The sequence below is a fragment of the Nothobranchius furzeri genome, chromosome 11, assembly GCF_043380555.1.
Source record: "Nothobranchius furzeri strain GRZ-AD chromosome 11, NfurGRZ-RIMD1, whole genome shotgun sequence".
NCBI classification, from domain to species: domain Eukaryota; kingdom Metazoa; phylum Chordata; class Actinopteri; order Cyprinodontiformes; family Nothobranchiidae; genus Nothobranchius; species Nothobranchius furzeri.
The window spans coordinates 40,228,612-40,248,230 of NC_091751.1; the positions used below are offsets into that span (position 1 = coordinate 40,228,612).

Below are 19,619 nucleotides of genomic sequence, written 5' to 3' on the forward strand. Positions count from 1 at the left end.
CCAGCTGTCCCGTCTCCGGCCGAATCAGCGTCTGCAGGAGGAGGAGCTGCGCTCGCAGCCATGTGGGCGGAGCACGCCAGTCTACAGGTTGAAACAGCCCAGGTTCGTCAGACCATCGAACTCCAAGTCCTCCAGCTAGATGATCTGCTCGCTGAACTCCGCGGGCTCCAGCTGGACGATCTGCTCGCTGAGCTCCAGCTGGACCACCTGCTCGCTGAGCTCCAGCTGGACGAACTGTTCGCGGCTCCGGCTGAACCAGCTGTCCCGCCTCCGGTCCACTCGGCTCCTCTGTCATCTGTGGGAGGTGGAGCCACACCCACAGTCCAGCCAACTGAACTGGCCAGTCAACGGGCTGAGCTGGTCCGGCTTCAACAGAGCGCCCATTCTAATCAGCTCCGACTCGACGCTCTGCGCTCCCTGTCTTCAGCACTAGCACTGCTCGTTCACTCAAGGCCTGTTCCAGGGGGGGGGTCCAGAAGCAGACGGTGCAGGCCCAGAAGCAGACGGTTCTGGTTCCGGCCCAGAAGCAGACAATGCGGGCCCAGAAGCAGACGGTACCAGCCCAGAAGCAGATGGGTCTGGTGCAGGCCCAGAAGCAGACGTTACCAGCCCAGAGGTCAGCGGTTCGGGGACCGGCGGTCCAGAAGCCAGAGGACCAGAAGCGGATGAAAGTCAACACCGCCTCCATTCCAAGGGTCGACGCCTCCATTCCAAGGGTCGACGCCTCCATTCCAAGGGTCGACGCCTCCATTCCAAGGGTCGACGCCTCCATTCCAAGGGTCGACGCCTCCATTCCAAGGGTCGACGCCTCCAATCCAAGGGTCGACGCCTCCAATCCAAGGGTCGACGCCTCCATTCCAAGGGTCGACGCCTCCAATCCAAGGGTCGACGCCTCCAATCCAAGGGTCGACGCCTCCAATCCAAGGGTCGACGCCTCCAATCCAAGGGTCGACGTCTCCACTCCTGAAGTCGGCTCGTCTGATGGCGTCGCCGCCTCCACTCCTGAAGTCGGCTCGTCTGATGGCGTCGCCGCCTCCACTCCTGAAGTCGGCTCGTCAGATGGCGTCGCCGCCTCCACTCCTGAAGTCGGCTCGTCAGATGGCGTCGCCGCCTCCACTCCTGAAGTCGGCTCGTCCGATGGCGTCGCCGCCTCCACTCCTGAAGTCGGCTCGTCCGATGGCGTCGCCGCCTCCACTCCTGAAGTCGGCTCGTCCGATGGAGTCGCCGCCTCCACTCCTGAAGTCGGCTCGTCCGATGGCGTCGCCGCCTCCACTCCTGAAGTCGGCTCGTCCGATGGCGTCGCCGCCTCCACTCCTGAAGTCGGCTCGTCCGATGACGTCGCCGCCTCCAATCCTGAAGTCGGCTCGTCCGATGACGTCGCCGCCTCCACTCCTGAAGTCGGCTCGTCCGATGACGTCGCCGCCTCCACTCCTGAAGTCGGCTCGTCCGATGGCGTCGCCGCCTCCACTCCTGAAGTCGGCTCGTCCGATGACGTCGCGTCTGGTCTGACGTCTCCTCCATGTCCGGTTCTGATGGTGACTCTGAAGGTCGCTCCGGTCCAGCCTGCAGGGACTTTGTCACCGGTCCTGCCTGTGTCCCCGGCCCAGCCTGCAGGGCTCCTCTACCGCAGGCGCCACCCTCCCAGGGCCCGTCGCCTCCTCTTCTGCCCCAGGCGCAGGCCCCCAAGGGTCCGTCCCCATCTCCTCATCTGCCCCTGGCACAGGCCTCCAAGGGCCTGTCCTCGCCTCCTCATCTGCCCCAGGCGCCGGCCTCCAAGGGACTGTCGCCTCCTCATCTGCCCCAGACGCAGGCCCCCTGGGGTTCGTCCTCGTCTCCTCATCTGCCCCAGGCGCCGGCCTCCAAGGGCCCGTCGCCTCCTCATCTGCAGCAGGCGCCGACCTCCAAGGGCCCGTCGCCTCCTCATCTGCAGCAGGCGCAGGCCTCCTGACTCTGCTGATCCCTGCCGCCTCTCCTGTGGTCCCTCAGTTCCTCTGGGCCCTCCCTCCGGGTCCCCCTCCTCCCGCCCTGCTCCTTGTTCCTGTGGGCGTCTGGGATCCGCCCTTTGAGGGGGGTGTACTGTCACGCCCTGTCCTGTCTACTCTTAGGTTTTGTCTGTTCTCCGTTAATTGCTCCCACCTGCCTCTTGTTTCCCAATCACCATAGCTCCCGCTCCTCTTGTATTTAAACCCCTTCTGTTCTGTGTTCCCTGTCGTGTCATTGTTTCAGTGTTCCAGCGTGTGACTCTAATAAATCAATGTTAGAAGTTCTCACCTGCCTGCCTGTTTTCCTCCCCGCGTGTGGATCCTTGCCTCACCTCAGCTCACCTCGCCACACGCTCGTGACATACCTTCATCTGAAACCTGCCAAACGTAGTCCTATACATGTCTACTGCCCTCTGATGGAGGATCTACAAATGGGAAGGGCCAATTTTATTCCTTAATAAAATAATGTAAGATAATTATCAATTCAATTTGATTATTATATACAGTAGTTGTTGTATATTTGACAAAATAGTGGAGTTTAACACCGATTTTTTAAATATTATTTCATATTTTAGGATTTATAGAGTGTTCAGTATTTAAAAAATTCATATAGTTTAATAAAAAAGCTGAACCGTTGCCACAATAAGTGACTCACCCTGCTAAAAATTAAAGATGTTTCAACATTTTAACATATTCTAAATCTCATGCAGCTTCTGTGATTGGTTTCACTTTTCTGTGCAATGGGGAACAAGATTTATCTAATGGAAACATTCAATTAGCTGTGTGTGATTGCTTATATCAGACCCCCTAGGGTCTTCTGGGTTATTTCTCGTGTGTCGCTGATAATCTGTAGGCCTAGATTCATGTAAATCTCTTAGTGTGAGGAGCAGTGGTGGATTTAGCAATTTGGGGGCCCAAGGCAAACACAGACATGGGGCCCCTTACACAAAATTTTTGACAATCTTACCTTTAACTGGATTTGCGAAACTCTCCCCTCTTCTGACATGAGTTATTTTCCCTTTTTACTAGTCCTCCTCCTTTTCCCTGTATTTCCCTCCCTTTGAGCGCTTTCGATATTTGCTCTGCTTTCTTTTTCCTTTCAGTGCTCCTGTGCTTTTGCCTTTGTTTATTTATTTTTTTTTTTCTATTTTCCATTTTGGTCCATGTTTTCCTCCTTTTAAACATTTTCCATTGTCTTTCCTTTCTGCTTCCTTTTGATGTTTACATCGAGAAACAACATCACTTTCAGAAGTGAAAATAAAAACTTTTATGAAGCATGCTGCTTCTTTCTCTTATTAGAGCCACTAGGATAACTTCATGTCATGCTTAATGTTTTGACTATCGCTTTGGGTTTGTTACGAACGCTCCCGCCTCTCTTCTTCTTCTTATTTGTGGTCTTATGGCACTTGGCAAACAACAATATGGTGCATTACCGCCAACAACTGGATTGGAGTGGAATGACTACCAATCACTTCCTGTTTGTGCATCGCCATCTTAATAACCCTCTTATGACCATAATTATAACAGGGTCACCTGGTTTTTTTTTTATCTTATGGCTGTAAAATTGTAATAAAAAGTGCAAAGTATGTGTAACTCTTCTCCTTTTTTCAGAAAAACCTCAGCTTTCAGTGTGTGGTTTGTATTTAGAATTTATTTCTATTAAAGCCTTTAAAAATCAGCTTAAAGGTGAAAAAATCAAAAAAACTAATTTGATTTTTTTACATTTATTACTGAACAGGAACTTCAAAATTACTGGGCAAACAATTTAAACTTTGAACTGAAATGCATCTATTGTTAAAAAGTTTGAACCTTGGCATCTTTTTAGCAGTTTTAAAGACCATTTATTTTTGTAAACTTTCAGATGTTTTTATTAATGTGGTAGACATTAACACAGTTTCTCTCCAGTTGCAGGCAGAGTCCTGCACACCTCACACTGCCATGAGGTGCTTCTCTTGCACACCATGCACTGCTACACCAAAAACTTTTGTTTTGCAAAAATAATTATTTATTGTAAAAAGATAAATAATGCTGGAATGAAGCTGAATCTTACAATTAGCAAATAGTTGAGGGTTGTTCAAATTAAAAAATTAAAAATAAATACTGAACAAACATTCATATCCTGGTTCACTGGAGATCTCTCCTTCTTCGTGGTCACTGTCTTCAGATATAAGCCTTCTGGGACATCTAATAGATTGTGTTGATTTTCTTTGAGGCATTTCCATAATTTCATGCCGGCTTTTTATGCTAATTAGCTTCCCCGTTCCATTATCCGCTTTCACCGCGGCGCTGTGCTCCGTTTCAAGGCTGTACAGCAGGATTTCCCCTCGTAGGTAGCGATATTTTCCATAACTCTGATTGCTTCATGCTATAGATCAGTGGTTCCCAACCTTTTTCCCAAGGGACCCCGTTTTTTACCAGTAAAATTTTTGATGACCCCCTCCCATTCTTTCTTCCAGTACAAACATTATTAAGAAATGATAAAATTGTTCAAGCACATTTTAATATGCTTTGATTCAATAGATAACAGTAATAGTAGGCTCCAGTACAGAACAAAGTCATTAACAAAACCAAACAGAGCATAATGTGCTTGACAGTTTGTATTACTTTTCTGAACACATTGTTTCTTGTAAACACTGATAAATCAATCATTCCTTTCAATAAACGTTTGACACATAAAAAATACACTGAGCAAAATGTACTTTAATGTGTATATTACTGTTTATACTAGATGATTTACTGTAAAGGCTGTGATTAATCAACCAGTCCTATCTTTAATGAACTTTTGACACTTGAAAATAAAACAGTGAGCTGAGCAAAATGTTCTTAAAAGTGTGTTACTTTTTCTGTACTAATTATTTCCTGTCTTAATATCAGTAAACTTTTCACTCATGAAAAAAAATGTGAGCAAAATGTAGGCTATAAACAAGTAATAAATGAAGTTTTAACCCCTTACGCCGGGGACACACCGGCCGCGGAAGCGCCGCGAAGCGCCGAGAAGCGAATCGCTCACGAAATTCGGCCGCTGCTCGCCGCTCCTCAGTTCAGATCAGACCCAGTCGAGGCGCGCCTCGGCTCAGCTGTAGTTTTTATTTTAAACACTTGGTGTCCTCCATTTCCTCTCTGCCTTTTCTCAGCTATTTTCCTCTACGTGTGTGCGTGCGCGCATGTGCGTGTGTGTGTGTGTGTGTGTGTGTGTGTGTGTGTGTGTGTGTGTGTGTGTGTGTGTGTGTGTGTGTGTGTGTGTGTGTGAGAACCTATGGTATGAGTTGTTTCTGCCAGTTGAATCTCTTGGAACCCGCTCCAATTCTGCAGCTGTATCCTAGCAGTTTCTTCCGAAATGGGTACGTAAATAATCATGTTTTTCGGGGGTCGTACAGCTCCTTGTGTTTCTCAACTTCCATAATTAATTTAAAGTCATCCATCTTAACTGCTTGCCTCAGACTTTCTACCTCTCTGTCCTGTTTGCTCCGGTGAAAAGACACCCAAAACCACACACCCCTTCACGTGGTCACACATGCACACAAGTTCGATGTGTGTGTGTGTGTTCGTGTGGTTTTTCTGCAGTGTCTGATTACGAACACATTTGACTATTGCGGAATTTTATTTTGAAATGCTTTATTTTGTTAACTTTACCGGCCTGCCTCTTATGTCTAGGTTTGACTTCCTGCCAGAATTGACGCGATTCACCCGCGGCTCGCGAAAAAAATAGAGCCGACGCTGAAATGATCGCTGCACGGCGTGGGCTGGGGCGCCGGCGCGCGCCGGCGCAAGGCAATTCGCAGCGCTTCGGCGGCCCATGTGGTCTATAGAATAGCTTAACAAGGGCGCCGAATGAAGGCGGCCCCATTTTCGCGGCGCTTCCGCGGCCAGTGTGTCCCCGGCGTTAAAGTGGAGAGGTCCTGGTGACCCACTGAGAGGCTTTTGCGCCCCCTTGTGGGGGTCGGGACCCCCAGGTTAGGAACCACTGCTATAGATCATTGGAAAGCTGCTTCTATGTACTTTTTTGAACCATTGGAATTTTTTTAATCTGATCACCCATTCAAAAGTTATAAAATGGAGCATTTTGGATGACAAACTCAGCACGTCTCTTTATCTGTGTTGTGATTCGTTGCGCTCAAAACAGGGAATCCCGGGGCTACCGTAATGTACTGTATATGCACGAAAAGCCCCATTTTGAATCTTTTCAGCACTTTTTGAATTTTAATTATATCTTGAACGGTTCAGGAATTATGGTACTGAGAAGTGCGCATGTCCAATCCCGTCAGCGGCGGCAGGTTGGTAATAAGAATTTTGTGGCAATAACAGAGGGGTGCCGGCGGTCAGGGCTAGGGGGTCCCCCAACAAGGGGGTCCCAGGCAGCCGCCGACCTATGCCTAATGGTACAACTGCCACTGGTGAGGAATGTGTGTGTGTGTGCATGTGGAGTTGAAACAAATGCAAAAAAGCTGCAGATTCAAAAACAGTAAACAAGACGTGAAATGAACATGAAACCACAGCTGACTCCATTATGATTGGAGAAGCAGCCTCCACCTGAATGATGGAGCTCCTTGTCTTCTTGCTACGGCTAAACATGGTCATGCAACAAAAAAGGTCAACTGATGCAGGTGGAATCTGGTTTTGGTCATGATCAAATCTCACGATCATAGGTGAGAGTTCACCTTTGACCTGACTGTCACTAAAGACATTATAGAAGATAAAGCCCCAAACATCCACCGTCCCACCATCACTCATTCACTTCAGGAAAAGACACATTCCCAACCGGGAAGGAGTATACCATCCTTTCCCAGCTGGGAACCATTGGCCCGTTCCAAACATGGGTTTATCTCCTTTTCACCAGCCCAACCCAAAAAGAGCACTTCCCAGCCTATTTCAGGGACCAACCAAGTACCTGAACTGAGGTATGCACTCAGAAATGGCACGGTAGAACCACTGGGCGGGGCTTGTGGCTGACTCGTGCTGATTGGCTGCAACTCTGTAAGACAGTTTATGGCAGACATTGCCTAACAACCAGCATTTATAAAATTGGAAGAGTTGCTGGCGAAGCAGACTTAAAACAGAATAAAATATGCAATGTTGACGCTGCTTTAAAACCTCCGTTTATAAACTCCCAACACCAGAAAATGCTGTTGAAAATTCCCACAATACCTTGATTTACTCTGCTTTGTCTTCTAAAGAGCTTCATTTAAAAGACGATCCTTCTAGTCACTGAATGGCACTTTTTACGCCACACAGCCGCTCTCCCTGTCCCCTGAATGGATTAAATTATGGCATACTTTAATTGAAGTTCTCTGCATGTTAACCACACCCTGTTTAGCTTAGCTATGACTGGCCTGGGCCTTTCCAGGAGTGACAAGAGCACAGATGCGGCCATCTGATAATATCATTGTCTCAAGACTCTGGCGGCTCGTACCATAGGGGGCGCTAGGGGGCCGCCCCACCACTCTCACAAGAAGAAGGGGGAAAAAAACATGAAAATTAAACTAAACAATCTATACATCATACAGACTATATGTGCTCAATTTCATCTGCATTTCAGTGTAGTTTAAAATGTTATTTCACACTTTTACCATGACCAAATCGTCCTGTGGTGTATTTCCTGTTCCTTTTAGCCGCAGAAATCTTTCCCATAGACCTACGCTGTATCTGGCGCAGGCACGCTGGATCCCTCCCCCCTCCATTACAATACAATAGGAGTCTTTGGCTCTTCTATTCTATATCGACCGCAAAAACATCCACAGAAGACCGACAGGGCAGAGTCTCAGCTCAGGTCAGGACAGAACCGGAAATTGTCCACAGTCCACCGTCCTTTGTTGTTGAGCAGCTGAAGTACACCTCATGAAGTTTTTTAATATGAAAAACCAGAAAATGATGGAATGTAACATCAGAGACTCATAAACATTCTCCAGCAGGTAAAAAAGTGGATTTTTGTACTTTAACACAAATTACTACGACCATAAACCAACAACGGTAAGACTGAATTTACACGTTTGACTTCATAAAATTAGCTTTGTTCGTTTTACATCCGAGGTTCCGTCAGGTTATGGTTGGAGAATATGTGGCTCGGCTGGCATGTGCCACAACATCTACATTTGTTAAAATATGCTCTTCTATGAAAAAATTCATCCGTCGCCACTGGATCTAACATGTAACACCATCAAACAGAACAGTATGCACCACATGTACCTTGCTGCATTGCTTTCATCCATTTCTTCAGCCATTGTGCTTTCTGCTTTTTCTCCGCCTCCATCATTCACACCAGCGTTTGGTTACTATTTGTGTGTTGCTACAGGCTAACCAGAGGAATGCCAACACAAAAGGGTGAAGGTTGATACCTACCACTGCAGAGTCGAATGCACTTCATTTAATAATTCCGTTTTCTAACGTACATGTAAACTATGATAAATGCTCCCATTGTGTTTCGGGTATTATTGCTTTAGCTCAACTTTTGAAAGTTTCACAAAGTTCTTCTGCTGTTAATTTTTTTATTTAAAGAGCAAGTTACCCCCAAATCAACCTTTTTTGCTCAAACTATACAAACGAGTGTCTAATTGTGCTGAAGACACGTGTACTCAATAATCTGGCCCTTTAGTGCCTCCTAGTTGAAATTTTAATTTTCTGCCTAAAACTGTCAGCGTTGTGCCGTCTTCAGGTAAAAACTCTGCACTACATTTGAATTTAAATCTGCCATCGCTATTGGCTAAGAAGTACACTGTGATGTCAGCTGGTACCATAAGATGTCTCAATGCCACTGTGAGCCTGTGTATGTGTATTTGTTAGCGGCTCAACCCTCTCAGTCTGCCAGGCAACATCATTTGTTGCATATTTCAAACAGGAAGTGGGAGCGGAGTAAGGCTCTGGTAGGGGGTGACTTGCTCTTTAAAAAAGAATCAACAGTACCTTCTGTAATCAGTAACTTCATGCACTGATTTCACTCCAGCCTCACCTGATGTAGGCGATGAGGTACCAGATGGCACCAAAGAAGAGCCATGTGACAGCATAGGCCATGACGAAGACAAAGAGCGAGCAGCGCCAGTTGAGATCCACTAGTGTGGTGAAGATGTCGGTAAGGTAGCGATAGGTCTCTCGCATGTTGCCATGTTGCACATTGCAGCGACCGTTCTTTTCCACATAGCGCTGCCTCTTACGTCGAGTCCGGGCTGATGGAAGGAACAAGAAACACAAACACGGAAGTTCGTCTTTTAGTTTCATCCTGAGTTAGAGTAACTCCTTCAAAAACATTTAGCAAGGACATACAAAGTCTCCTACGTTTCTGTCTGATGATGCGACTTTGAATTCATAGGAGGATTTAGTCAGATGAATGGAAGATGAATGAATGGAGGTGCCAAGGGAGAAAACTGCTTAGAAAAAGAAGAAAGGATAACAGAAATGAAAACAGACAGGTGAGGAGAGGAGAACAGATGAAGTGTGATGGATCATCAAACACCTGAAGAAGAAACGCTACAAGAACAACTGATTCCTGCTCTTTCATGTGAAGACGTTTCGGAAAGATCTGTTCATATTTTCTGGTAACATGAATAAATTCCATACGTTTGTTTTGCATAACCTCTAATGTTGCACTTGTTGTGTATATGTTAGCAGAGTGGACCGTTTCTGGTATTTTGAATTAATTTAGTCTTCTACAACAAACCTGCTTTCAGAGATAACGAATCCCCAACGTTTTTGAAAGATTGAGAAGAGTGATTAAGCAACTGACAATCAATGAAAAACTTTGATAAACCTCCTGAAAGCCTGGAGAATAATTGATCAAGACTGCTTTAGAAGATTACAAGACAGTCTGGCTCCATGGCAGCAAAGTAGGAAGAAATGAGGGATGACTCCGAACAGAATACTGGATGTTTACCCGTTTCTCCCATTAGGATCCTGACAGTCTGGATTTCCTGACTTCAGCAGAGGTGTGCAAATGTGTCAAAATCACTGAGGGGTGAAGCTCTGCAGCATGGACCAAATTAGAGGAGGAGTCAGCATTTAGGGGAAAATGTTTTCCAGTTCCTGAGAGAGTTGAGTGCAAAAATAGTCCACGGTGATGTGCTCGCAACATTCAGGTTGAGTAAAACGACGCCTTTTCATGCACACTCGTTTAGTCATGAAGCAGGTTAAACCAGGACAAGATGTCCGACTCACTCACCCCACCCGAACCGTCCCCTCTCTTTTTCTGTCCCCTGGGTCTTCTTCCTTTGCTGATTGGCGTTGGCCTCCCGCTCAGCCAGCTTGGACTGGAACGACCTGTTGACCTTAGTCAAGGCGGGAGGGGATGTTGTCGTCTGAGTGGTGACGACGTGTCCCAGCTCCTCTGACAGGTTGAAGACTCCTGTAGAGGCCACCTCCGGTTCCTCACCGTCACCCTTGTCCTCTACGGGGAGTGCCAAGGAGTCGGGACGTGAAGGGAAGACAGAGTTCTCCGTTGCCATGGCCTCTGCGTGTGTGAAGTGTATTAGCGTGTTATTGATATCCTCCCTATGTTAGACTGTGTCCAGTTGCTATTGATTGGACCATTTGTTTGCTTGACTGAAGCCTGGAAGGAAAGAGGAGAACAACAGTGATGGAATTAAATCATGGAATCAATTTGTTGTTTTGACAGAAAATAGATTTTCTATTGTTTTCTCTTAAAAGTGTAGAACACTGGAAAACCATTTTTTAATGACCATTTCTGATTATAATGGGTCACTCTGTATGTTTTCATGCAGGCTGAACATGAAAATAGTCTCCTACACCTATCTCCTGCATTAGCTTCTGACAGAAAATAGACAGTGAAACGCTAGGATCAGAAAAGCCTGGCAGATCTACGTCAAGCGGTAGCTTCACCCATCCTGGCTCTGGACGGGGAAGGCTGTTGTTGCTTTAGCATCTAGAATTAGCAGAGTGCATCTTGGCCTGCAGAAGCTAACTGTTAGTGTTAGCATTAGCAAATCAACCATATGGCAGAAGCTCCCCCAGGCTTGTGTTATTTGTGGAGATAAAACATCCATGTCTCAGAGCAAACAAAGTCAGAGGTAGAGTCACAGTTCTGTCATCCAATCTGAGGCCAGATGTCCAAATATTATGAAATATGAGCCCAAATCCTGCCATGTTGAGCTCTCCTCTAGGCAGACTTGCCCATGCTGATCCAGGCGTTTCTGGGCTTTCTTTGCCCAGAGTAAAGCTTGCAAGGCACTCATTCCTACCAGTTGCTTAAATGAGTTTCCCACGCCTTTAGGGTTTATGGAATTGTTGACTAAAATTGTCTTTTCTGCAATAACACACAGCACAAACTTGATTTATTATACAGCGTAAGAGAAATTATTATGTTGTTCATTTATTGTTAGTTAATGTGTGTTTTTATGAAACACAAGGACAGAATAAATCTCTCCTTTGAGAGGCAACCTAATCCTGGAGAGCAGCTGCACATTAGAGCCACTTTAATTATGCTAGTTTCACAAAAAGCTTTGGGCTCTGTGTGTGTGTGTGTGTGTGTGTGTGTGTGTGTGTGTGTGTGTGTGTGTGTGTGTGTGTGTGTGTGTGTGTGTGTGTGTGTGTGTGTGTGTGTGTGTGTGTGTGTGTGTGTGTGTGTGAGCATGCACTTGATGTTAAATGTGTTGGATTTATTCTGTGAGCCTGCTGAGATTTCTTACATAAGTCCCATAGAGGACTCAGAGTTAAACATGCAGTGAGGCATGGTGTTCCTGAATCATTTGCACAGTAAAATGGAGTCCAGGTCCTCCACAGACCTAGATGTTGTGCGTCCATGCAGGAGGAGAGATAGATCAAGATGACGCATCACCCCTGATGGATGGATCAGAAATAGCCTCTTGACAGTGTCAATGAGTCAGCCACAATGCAACAGAAACCAAACGATCCAGAGAGCGGATTCGTGCCAAAACCAGCAGAGAATGAATAAAAACCTACCCGCTCAGTGTGGAAACTTCTGGCATTGATCGAGCTGATGTTTTATCCTATGAACAACCATCTGGTCCATGAACGAACCGGTGCTGGCAACCTTGATTCGGTGACTCCCATTTCTGCTCTTTATAGCTACCAGCGAGCCGGTCCGGGAAACCGACCCGGAGAAGGGGAAGAAAGCGCCTCGAAAACGATCGCTCAATAATCGCAGTAAATAAAAACGTCATCCGGTGAGAAAACACACATTTTAACTTCAACGACTGCGCAGAGGCGTCTGTAAAACATGTGCCAGGATGTGCGAAATGGTGGCAACAGGATGAGCCGGCAGCGCGAAAAGCTCCATCATCTCATCTGTGCGTCTCATGGAGTCGGCAGGTGTGCAGCCTCTGAGCGGCGGAGGACGCTGTCATCATCAGTCCAGCCCCTGTAACCCTTCCTCGCTCAGGCTCATCTCATCTCTACAACAGAAGGGGGACGGTCTTCCTCCACCCACCTGCTGACCCCACAGCAACTGCAGTTTTTGCATTTAATCATAAATGTGTGACATTTAGCTTTAATTAAATAAACAGTTGCATTTGTTGTTTTGTGTGCGTTTATTGTTGCAAAACTATACAAGTTACGCCCTAAACCATGAAAAATCAAAAAGAGTATGTTCTATTTGCTTTCAGAAACAGGTGTTTACCTGTTGGGTCGTCACTGTTGACGAGTTGTTTATTAGCGTAGGATTCAATAGCTGCAGTTTGCCCGCCCGCCTCTAGGTGGCGGTGTATGTTGTCGCTGTGGACGGTGGTACGTCCTCTTTCTCCAAGATGTCGGTGTTCGGGCCAGTGGTGAAAATTCATCCCGTCGTTCTTGCTTCTATCTCTGACTCTTACGAGCGTCGGAATGAGGGGGCAAGTCGAGTGATCGGAACTCTCTTGGGTAAGCAGAAACCTGAAATATCTGTCCAGCCGGGGGAGGAGACTTAATTTTCCTAGCTAAAATGCTATAGCTAACTCCTCAGCTAATCTGCTAGCGCACGTTGGCTCGGTTCAGTGTTGAATCAAACCGCATCTGGTAACCGCTGGAGCTGAACGTAAATGCTGATTCACCAGGAAACCCAACGAGACACTCATTTCTATCTGGTGTGTTCTAGGTACTATTGACAAGCACTCTATTGAGGTGACCAACTGCTTCTCTGTCCCTCACAACGAGTCCGAAGATGAGGTGAGCTACAAAAAGCACGAATTCATTGTATTCTAGTCTTGATTGTCACAGGCTGCATTGGGACCCTGTATTTCTGCTGCTAGCTGGCAGTTTGCATCGATCACTGGGATTGTAACAGAAAAACGGAAGTGTGTTACAGGAGTTGAGCCAAATAATGGATTGTTGATACTACCACATTCATTGTTTATCGTTTACAGCTCATATTCGGTAAAATAACTTGACAGCCAAAATTAAAATGGTTAAAGATTTATATTTTTACTTGAAGCTGATTAAGTGGGCAAGTAGTAGCAGTGCATAATAATGTAATCCCACCATCTCCAACTGAACCTCTCTAAAACTGAACTACTTGTCATCCCAGCAAAACCATCCATACAGCACAATATCTCAATCCAAAATGACTTCCTATCTCTGGCTCCTTCAAAGGCAGTTCGAAATCTGGGTGTTGAGATTGATGAACACCTGACCTTTAAAGATCATGTTACCTCTGTTGCTCGTTCATGCCGCTTGGCGCTGTATAACATAAGAAAGATCAGACCATACCTAACACAACATGCCACCCAGCTCCTGGTGCAATCTACTGTCATCTCCCACCTCGATTACTGCAATGCCCTTCTAACTGGTCTTCCAGTCTGTACTGTGAGACCTCTTCAAATGGTCTAGAACGCAACGGCACATCTGGTCTTCAATCAGCCAAAAAGAGCACACTCGCCTACCAAGCACTACAAGAACGGGCTTCTTTTTCAACTTTCAAGAAACTCCTGAAGACCCTGCTCTTCAGAGAGCATCTTCTAAACTAGCACCTTCCCTGCACCCGTCCTCCTCTCTCCTGTCCACTCCGTGTTCCCTCCTCTCCGTGATTCATCATGCAGCCTCACTGCCACCTACGACTGACTGAAAATTGTTTGTTGTTGTTAGCCTCAAGGGCAACATGCCGATTATAACTTGTAAGTCGCTTTGGACAAAAGTGTCTGCTAAATACATAAACATAAACAAATTACCTAGTTTAAATGTTAGGTTTTAGTAGAAATTACTGTAATAACTAAGTGACACAAGGTGTTTTTCAAACTTCTGGAAATGCTGAAAGAATGATCTTTATCTGTATGAGTATTTGCATTATTCCCATGAAATGTCAAGTGTACATAAGTTTTTAGTTTTGAGAATAATCTTTATTTCAACTGTTTTAAGAACGGTGAAAAACACCTTATCTTCTCAATGAATGCATAAAAACATTAAAGTATTTTCTGTCAATTTACACACATTCAAGGTTGTGGGAAAAATTCTTCAGAATAAATGTTGCCCATTTTGGTATAAAGTGATATACAGCCATCTAGTAATAAATATGCATAAATGTTACTGCATATTTTATTGTTTTGATGTGGGCTAGTGTATCTGATATAAAAGTAACATTAGAATATATTTAGTTAACTGGTGGGATGTTTACATACGTAGGTGATCCAGATAAGGAGGTAATATCACCATGTGTGTAGATCAGTGGTCCGCAAATGGCGGCCCGCGGGCCACGTCCGGCCGGCGAGCCCTCTCTTTGTGGCCCCCAAACCCCCACCCGCGATGGCCGACCGGGAGGTGTAGCATAGATAGAGCTGAGGAAAATACTCATAATCAATGCATGAGATGCGGGCATAAACTATTTCTGCGTCATAGAAGAGTACCTTAATCAATTATAGTGGAATGTGGTTTTGTTATTTTAACGGCGGCACCAGCATCCAAATCTGTCAAAGTGGGTGTTCTCCACATTTACCGGGTAGGAAACTTTGGTCCGCCTTTATGTGGTACTGCAGGGCTGAGTGCTGGAGTTGTAACCTGAGACCGAACCGAATCAGCCCAATTGGTTCTGTTGGATTTGGGCCGTGAATTATGTTAATTGAGCGGGTTGTCGCACGGCGCACTCTGCTCGCTCAATCGGCGACTGAGATGAGGGGGTCGGAGGACACTCCTCCAAACACGCATTATTATTTTCATAATTTCATTATTATTTCTCTTCGAAGCGCTCAGTCAGTGTTGTGATGTCGAGAGATCTGGCCTTGGGGAGGGAGCGGGGTGAGTGACGGCGGCTGCAGCGTGATCATCTGTCTCTTTTATTTAGGGACACGGAGAAGTTAAAAGGAGAGAGAAATAGAAGATAGAAGTTATTGTTCCACTTTATTCTTTTGTTTAATGATGATAAACTGATGTTAAATTCAGCTTAAAGAGAAACTGGGAGGAGGCTTTGGTTCATTTTAAGTTACGGGAGATCTTGTATGATCTGCTCCTCCAGAGACGGCATGGACATGAGGGTTACATGGTGAGGGTCCCACAGGACAGGTTAGTGCAGTCACACAGCTGAGCTGGAGAGGGACAGGTGTTCTTAAAGTTAAAGTCCCATTAGTTGTCACACACACAGGTGTGTGTGCGAAATTTGTTCTCCGCATTTGACCCATCCCCTGGGGGAGCAGTGAACTGCAGACACAGCCGCGCTCGGGAACTATTTGGTGGTTCAACCCCCCAATCCAACCCCTTAATGCTGAGTGTCAAGCAGGGAGGCATTGGGTCCCATTTTTTCTAAGTCTTTGGTATGACCCGGCCAGGAATCAAACCCTGATCTCCCAGTCTCAGGGCGGACACTCTACCTCTAGGCCGCTGAGAAAGGTACTTCTTTATGTTGCAAGCTTGTGTGTTATGTGCATCACAGCCAGCGATCCAAACAGCAGCCCCCCCCCCCCCCCCCCCCCCCCCCAAAAATCCGGCCCTCTTGCTTCTGGGTCTTTTTTGTGAGTAGCCCTCGGACCGTTATAACTGAGGACCCCTGTACGGTGTAGATGATTATTGATGTTGCAGTATTGAAAATGTAATAACATGGTAATATTGACATGAGCAGTAGCAATAATGCAAAGGCTTCCAACAAATGACAAACTCAAGCTGCAAACAACTGTCCTAAATCCCTACATGTAGTGTTGATAGTGTCATAAGATAACGTGGGTGTATCACAACCGATATTGTCATTAAATAATAATATGACCTGTGCTGCCCTCATCATTATTTCCACTTGTACCATCAGCATCATCACCACTACTGCCTTGATAAACTGCTATGTAGAAAACAAATGTGACCTGGTTCTTCTATGTAACAGCTGCTCTGTCTGCTGAGGTTTGTAGTCCAGGAACGGTTCGGCAAAAACATCTCATGAAATTCTGTTCACAATATTATCGCTCTCTTCTCTTAGCATTGGATTTTACCATGAACTCACATTTCCTTTTGATGGTTGAGGTCAAACTTAAACATGCACACACACACACACACACACACACACACACACACACACACACACACACACACACACACACAAACATTTACACACACATCCATACACGGCCATAAAATTAAGCTAACAGTGAAACATTTGTAAGCACTTATCTATGAATAAAACTATATCTATAAAAGGAGGATATCAATTAGAAATAATACAGCCTAACCATATGCTTGTTCCAATAAAAAAGTTTTAAATTTATCTTCAAAATAATTTCTCTTAAAAATACTACTACTGTGACCATGTAGATAATTATTGTGAATCAACATGCCTTCTCCGGGTCAGGGAGAAGGTCCTGCCTCAAGTGGAGAAGTTTAAAGAGCAAGTCACCTCCAACCAGAGTCTTAAGGTTGGTTTATGCTTGATGCGTCCGCGAGGTCCGCACGGAAAAGTTGCGTCATTTTAACAACCACGCCCCTCCACCGCGCCTCCGCACGGCCCAGAATTTCCGCAATGCGCACCTCGGAAAATTTCTAACCACGCGGACGGACGGACGCGGAAAAACATGGCGGACCGGCAAGAACTAGTATGGCAGAGGTTCGTAAACACAGACATTTGTATGATTCAGCTCTCAGAGATCACCGTGATCAACATGTTGTTAATAACTCTTGGAGAGAAATAGCTCGCACTGTCGGAAAAGACGAGGACGCTGGTAAAAATGCTGAAATGCCATGTTGTAAACAGTAATTTCTACTTCTACTATGGTGTAGTGTTGGATGCATGCCGTAGAGCTCCATGCTGCCCCGTTCAGTTTGGGAGAATATTGACTCACCGCAGAGACGAGCCGCATGAACCATAAAAGCTGCAAGTTGTGAAGCTCGTTCCATCCGCGAGCCGCATCACCAAGCGGAAAGTGAATGCGTCAAGCATAAACCAAGCTTTACTCCACTCCCACTTCCTGTTTAAAAAAATGCAACAAATGCTGTTGCCTAGCAGACCGAGAGGGCGGAGCCACTAACAAATACACACACACAGGCTCACAACAACATTGTGACATAATAGTGTGCCAGCTAACATCATAGTGTACCTCTTTGCCAATAGCGATGGCAGATTTTAATTCAAATGCAGAGTTTTTACCTGAAGAGGGCACAACGACAGTTATAGGCAGAAGATTTAAAGTTTAATTAAGATGCACTACAGTGCCAAAATATTAACAACACGTGTCTACATCATGATTAGACAGTCGTTTATGTAGTTTATCAGCAAAAAAAGGGTTGATTTGGGGGTGACTTGCTCTGGAGGTATCTCAGGGTCTTGTTCTCTAGTGAGGGAAAGTTGGAGCGCGAGATCGACAGGCAGATATGTGCTGCACCTGCAGTGCTGCAGGCGTTGTACTAATCTGTCGTGGTGAAGAGAGCTTCGCCATCTGGCTCAGCTCTCGAATTATCGGTCAATCTACGTTCCTACCCTCACCTATGCTCACGAGCTTTGGGTTGTGACCGAAAGAACGAGATCGCAGATACAAGCGGTCAAAAAGAGTTTTCTCTGCAGGGTGGCTGGGCCCTCCCTTAGAGACAGGGTGAGAAGCTTGGTCATCCAGGAGGGGCTCAGAGTAGATTCGCTGCTCCTTCCCATTGAGAGGAGCCAGTTGAGGTGGCTCAGGCATCTGATTAGGATGCCTCCTGGACTCCTCCCTGGTGAGGTTTTCCAGGCACGTCCAACCGGGAGGAGACCTAAAGGTAGACCCAGGACACGGTGGAGGGACTATGTCTCTCGCCTGGCCAGGGAGCGCCTTGGGATTCCCCCGGAGGAGCTGGCCCAAGTGGCCGGGGAGGGGGAAGTCTGAACCTCTCGACTTAGGCTGCTGCCCCCACGACCCGACTCTGGATAAGTTGAAGAAAATGGAATAACATTCTTTCCAAAGGCTGTTGAGTAAAGATTTGGTCATTATTTTCTCTGATGGCAGGTTGCTGTGGACATGGAGTTTGCCAAGAACATGTATGAGCTTCACAAGAGGGTGTCACCCACTGAGGTCATCATTGGATGGTATGTCCGCTGCTTATATATATATATATATATATATATATATATATATATATATATATATATATATATATATATATATATATATATATATATATATATATATATATATATATATATATATATATATATATATATATTTTATATTAAAGAGAAGCCAAATTCTTGAACAAATGCACTCTTCCTGACAGGTATGCCACAGGGTTCGACATCACTGAACACTCTGTTCTCATCCACGAGTACTACAGCCGTGAGGCCACCAACCCCATTCACCTGACAGTGGACACGGCGCTGCAAAGCGGCAAAATGAACATCCGCGCTTACGTCAGGTCATCTGAGCTTCCTGTCCATGAATCTTTTAATGTGATCAACAGTGAGAGTGACCCTGTGTGTGTGTCTTTTAGTGCCCAGATGGGTGTACCAGGAAAAACAGTTGGTGTTATGTTCACCCCACTGACTGTCAAGTACATCCACTATGACACAGAGAGGATAGGAAGTAAGAGTGCCGAGAATAAATAAAATAACGGCCTCGTTTTAGTAGATTTTAACCGTACTTCATACTCCGTGTGTGTTCCAGTGGATCTGTTACAGAGGACACGTTTGGCTACCACACGTACCAAGGGCCTGACCTCTGACCTGTCTCAGGTGGGTGGTGCTGCAGCCAGGATACAGGACATGCTGACCACTGTTCTCGCATACATCGAGGACGTACTGGTGAGTGAACTTTAAAAATAAACTATTATTTACACCTTTATACTAATTAATTTAGTGTTTTAAGTCATTGTAGAAAACGTTTAGTTGGTGTTGATTAAAACGCTGATCATGGCTGTAAGATTAAGGTTGGTTTGTCTCAGTCAGGAAAAGTGACAGCAGATAACAGCGTGGGCCGCTTCCTCATGGACCTGGTCAACAAGGTGCCGACCATCTCAGCTGAGGACTTTGAGAACATGCTTAATTCCAACATCAACGTAAGAGATCCTCAACTGTACTGACTTCAGTTAGACCTTGCATTTGCCTTACCTCTATTGTCCCTTTGCATTACTGTAAATATGTTGCTTATTCTGGTGTAATCATGTAAATACTGTCATTGCTGCAGGACCTGCTGATGGTGACCTACCTGTCCAACCTGACCCAAGCACAGATTGCCCTAAACGAGAAGCTGGTGCTGCTCTGAGGACATTTCTGTAGATCATATTTAATTTTTTTTTTTAATTTTGGCCGAGAGAAATAAAGATGTTACCAGTCAT

The 19,619-nt window shown here is 45.7% G+C and overlaps 2 protein-coding genes across 2 annotated transcripts in view; one reads left to right on the plus strand and one right to left on the minus strand.

The window, feature by feature from the left end:
* kcnj9 (potassium inwardly rectifying channel subfamily J member 9) overlaps positions 1-12,043 on the minus strand; it is a 28,377-nt gene extending 16,334 nt beyond the window's left edge. Inside the window, exons 1-3 of the mRNA XM_070541556.1 lie at positions 11,886-12,043; positions 10,129-10,515; positions 8,926-9,139 (exon numbers count right to left, since the gene is read on the minus strand). Coding sequence (XP_070397657.1) covers positions 8,926-9,139; positions 10,129-10,411 — 497 coding nt within the window. The 5' untranslated portion in view covers positions 10,412-10,515; positions 11,886-12,043. The remainder of the gene's footprint in view (positions 1-8,925; positions 9,140-10,128; positions 10,516-11,885) is intronic.
* Positions 12,044-12,642: 599 nt separating this feature from the next.
* eif3f (eukaryotic translation initiation factor 3, subunit F) lies at positions 12,643-19,618 on the plus strand. The gene is made up of 8 exons (XM_015956072.3): positions 12,643-12,800; positions 13,015-13,085; positions 18,296-18,375; positions 18,564-18,701; positions 18,777-18,868; positions 18,950-19,086; positions 19,227-19,340; positions 19,469-19,618. Exons 1-8 carry the CDS (start codon positions 12,689-12,691, stop codon positions 19,544-19,546), a joined length of 822 nt encoding a protein of 273 aa, XP_015811558.1. The 5' UTR covers positions 12,643-12,688; the 3' UTR covers positions 19,547-19,618.
* The last annotated feature ends 1 nt before the right edge of the window (position 19,619 follows it).